This window comes from Mya arenaria, chromosome 13 (assembly GCF_026914265.1).
Source record: "Mya arenaria isolate MELC-2E11 chromosome 13, ASM2691426v1".
NCBI lineage: Eukaryota > Metazoa > Mollusca > Bivalvia > Myida > Myidae > Mya > Mya arenaria.
Window position 1 is genome coordinate 23,071,083 of NC_069134.1, and position 3,099 is coordinate 23,074,181.

At 47.8% G+C, this 3,099-nt stretch overlaps 1 protein-coding gene across 1 annotated transcript in view; it reads right to left on the bottom strand.

Moving 5' to 3' along the window:
- Positions 1–1,715, bottom strand: part of LOC128215137 (regulating synaptic membrane exocytosis protein 2-like) — a 72,495-nt gene extending 70,780 nt beyond the window's left edge. Inside the window, exon 1 of the mRNA XM_052921856.1 lies at positions 1,509–1,715. Within this exon, the coding sequence (XP_052777816.1) occupies positions 1,509–1,715 (207 nt within the window). The remainder of the gene's footprint in view (positions 1–1,508) is intronic.
- Positions 1,716–3,099: the final 1,384 nt, after the last annotated feature.

Consider the following 3,099-nt stretch of genomic DNA (forward strand, 5'->3'; position numbering starts at 1 on the left):
CTGACTGATACTGCCTCCGTCTCTGAATGATACTGTCTCTCATCTCAGACAGATACTGTCACCATCTCTGACTGATACTTTCACCATCTCAGACTGATACTGTTTCAATCTCTGACTGATACTGTCTCCATCTCTGACTGATACTGCCTCCATCTCTGACTGATACTGTCTCCATCTTTGACTGATACTGTCACCATCTCTGACTGATACTTTCACCATTTCTGACTGATCCTGCCTCCATCTCTAAATGATACTGTCTCCATCTCTGAATGGTACTGTCTCCATCTCAGACTGATACTGCCTCCATCTCTGACTGATCCTGTCACCTTCTCTGACTGATACTGCCTCCATCTCTGTCTGATACTGTCATCGTCTCTGACTGATACTGCCACCATCCCTGACTGATACTTCCTTCATCTCTGACTGATACTGCCTCCATCTCAGACTGATACTGCCTCCATCTCAGACTGATACTGCCTCCATTTCAGACTGATACTGCCACCACTCCTTACTGATACTGTCACAATTTCTGACTGATCCTGCCTCCATCTCTGAATGATACTGTCTCCATCTCTGTATGATACTGTCTCCATCTCAGACAGATACTGCCACCATCTCTGACTGAAACTGTCACCATCTCAGACTGATACTGTCTCCATCTCTGTCTGATACTGTCATTATCTCTGACTGATACTGTCACCATTTCTGACTGATACTGCCACCATCTCTGACTGAAACTGTCATCATCTCTGACTGATACTGTCACCATTTCTGACTGATACTGCCTCCGTCTCTGAATGATACTGTCTCCATCTCAGACAGATACTGTCACCATCTCTGACTGATACTTTCACCATCTCAGACTGATACTGTTTCAATCTCTGACTGATACTGTCACCATCTCTGATTGATACTGCCTCCATCTCTGACTGATACTGTCTCAATCTTAGACTGATACTGTCACCATCTCTGACTGATACTGCCTCCATCTCTGACTGATACTTTCTCCATCTCTGACTGATACTGTCACCATCTCTGACTGATACTGCCTCCATCTCTGACTGATACTGTCACCATCTCAGACTGATACTGTCTCCATCTCTGACTGATACTGCCAACATCCCTTACTGATACTGTCACCATCTCTGACTGATACTGCCTCCATCTCTGACTGATACTGTCACCATCTCAGACTGATACTGCCTCAATCTTTGAATGATACTGCCACCACCCCTGACTGATACTGCCTCCATCTCAGAATGATACTGCCACCATCTCTGACTGATACTGTCACAATCTCAAACTGATACTGCTTCCATCTCAGACTGATACTGCCTCAATCTTTGACTGATACTGCCACCACCCCTGACTGATACTGCCTCCATCTCAGACTGATACCGCCTCAATCTTTGACTGATAGTGCCACCACCCCTGACTGATACTGCCTCCATTACTGACTGATACAGCCACCACCCCTGACTGATACTGCCTCCATCTCAGACTGATACTGCCACCATCTCTGACTGATCCTGCCACCATCTCAGACTGATACTGCCTCCATCCCTGACTGATACTGCCACCATCTCAGACTGATACTGCCTCAATCTTTGACTGATAGTGCCACCACCCCTGACTGATACTGCCTCCATCTCAGACTGATACTGCCTCAATCTTTGACTGATAGTGCCACCACCCCTGACTGATACTGCCTCCATTACTGACTGATACAGCCACCACCCCTGACTGATACTGCCACCATCTCAGATCGATACTGCCTCCATCTTACACTGATACTGCCTCCATCTCAGACTGATACTGCCTCCATCTCAGACTGATACTGCCTCCATCTCTGACTGATACTGCCTCCATCTCAGACTGATACTGCCACCATCTCTGACTGATACTGCCTCCATCTCAGACTGATACTGCCTCCATCTCAGACTGATACTGCCTCCATCTCTGACTGATACTGCCACCATCTCTGACTGATACTGCCACCACCCCTGACTGATACTATCACCATCTCAGTCTGATACTGCCTCCATCTCTGACTGATACTGCCTCCATCTCAGACTGATACTGCCTATATCTCAGACTGATACTGCCTCCATCTCAGACTGATACTGCCTCCATCTCTGACTGATACTGCCTCCATCCCAGACTGATACTGCCTCCATCTCATACTGATACAGCCACCATCTCAGACTGATACTGCTTCCATCTCAGACTGATACTGCCTCCATCTCAGACTGATACTGCCACCACCCCAGACTGATAATGCCACCATCTCAAACTGATACTGCCTCCATCTCAGACTGATACTGCCTCCATCTCAGACTGATACTGCCTCCATCTCTGACTGATACTGCCTCCATCTCTGACTGATACTGCCTCCATCTCAGACTGATACTGCCACCACCCATGACTTATACAGTCACCATCTCTGACTGATATTGTCACCATTACTTACTGATACTGCCACCATCTCAGACTGATACTGCCTCCATCTCAGACTGATACTGCCTCCATCTCAGACTGATACTGCCTCCATCTCAGACTGATACTGCCACCATCTCAGACTGATACTGCCTCCATCTCAGACTGATACTGCCTCCATCTCAGACTGATACTGCCTCCATCTCAGACTGATACTGCCTCCATCTCTTACTGATACTGCCTCCATCCCAGACTGATACTGCCTCCATCTCATACTGATACAGCCACCATCTCAGACTGATACTGCCTCCATCTCAGACTGATACTGCCTCCATCTCTGACTGATACTGCCTCCATCCCAGACTGATACTACCACCATCTCAAATTGATACTGCCTCCATCTTAGACTGATAGTGCCACCACCCCTGACTGATACTGCCACCATCTCAGACTGATACTGCCTCCATCTCAGACGAATACTGCCACCACCCCAGACTGATACTGCCACCATCTCAGACTGATACTGCCTCCATCTCAGACTGATACTGCCTCCATCTCTGACTGATACTGCCTCCATCCCAGACTGATACTACCACCATCTCAAATTGATACTGCCTCCATCTCAGACTGATACTGCCACCACCCCAGACTGATACTGCCTCC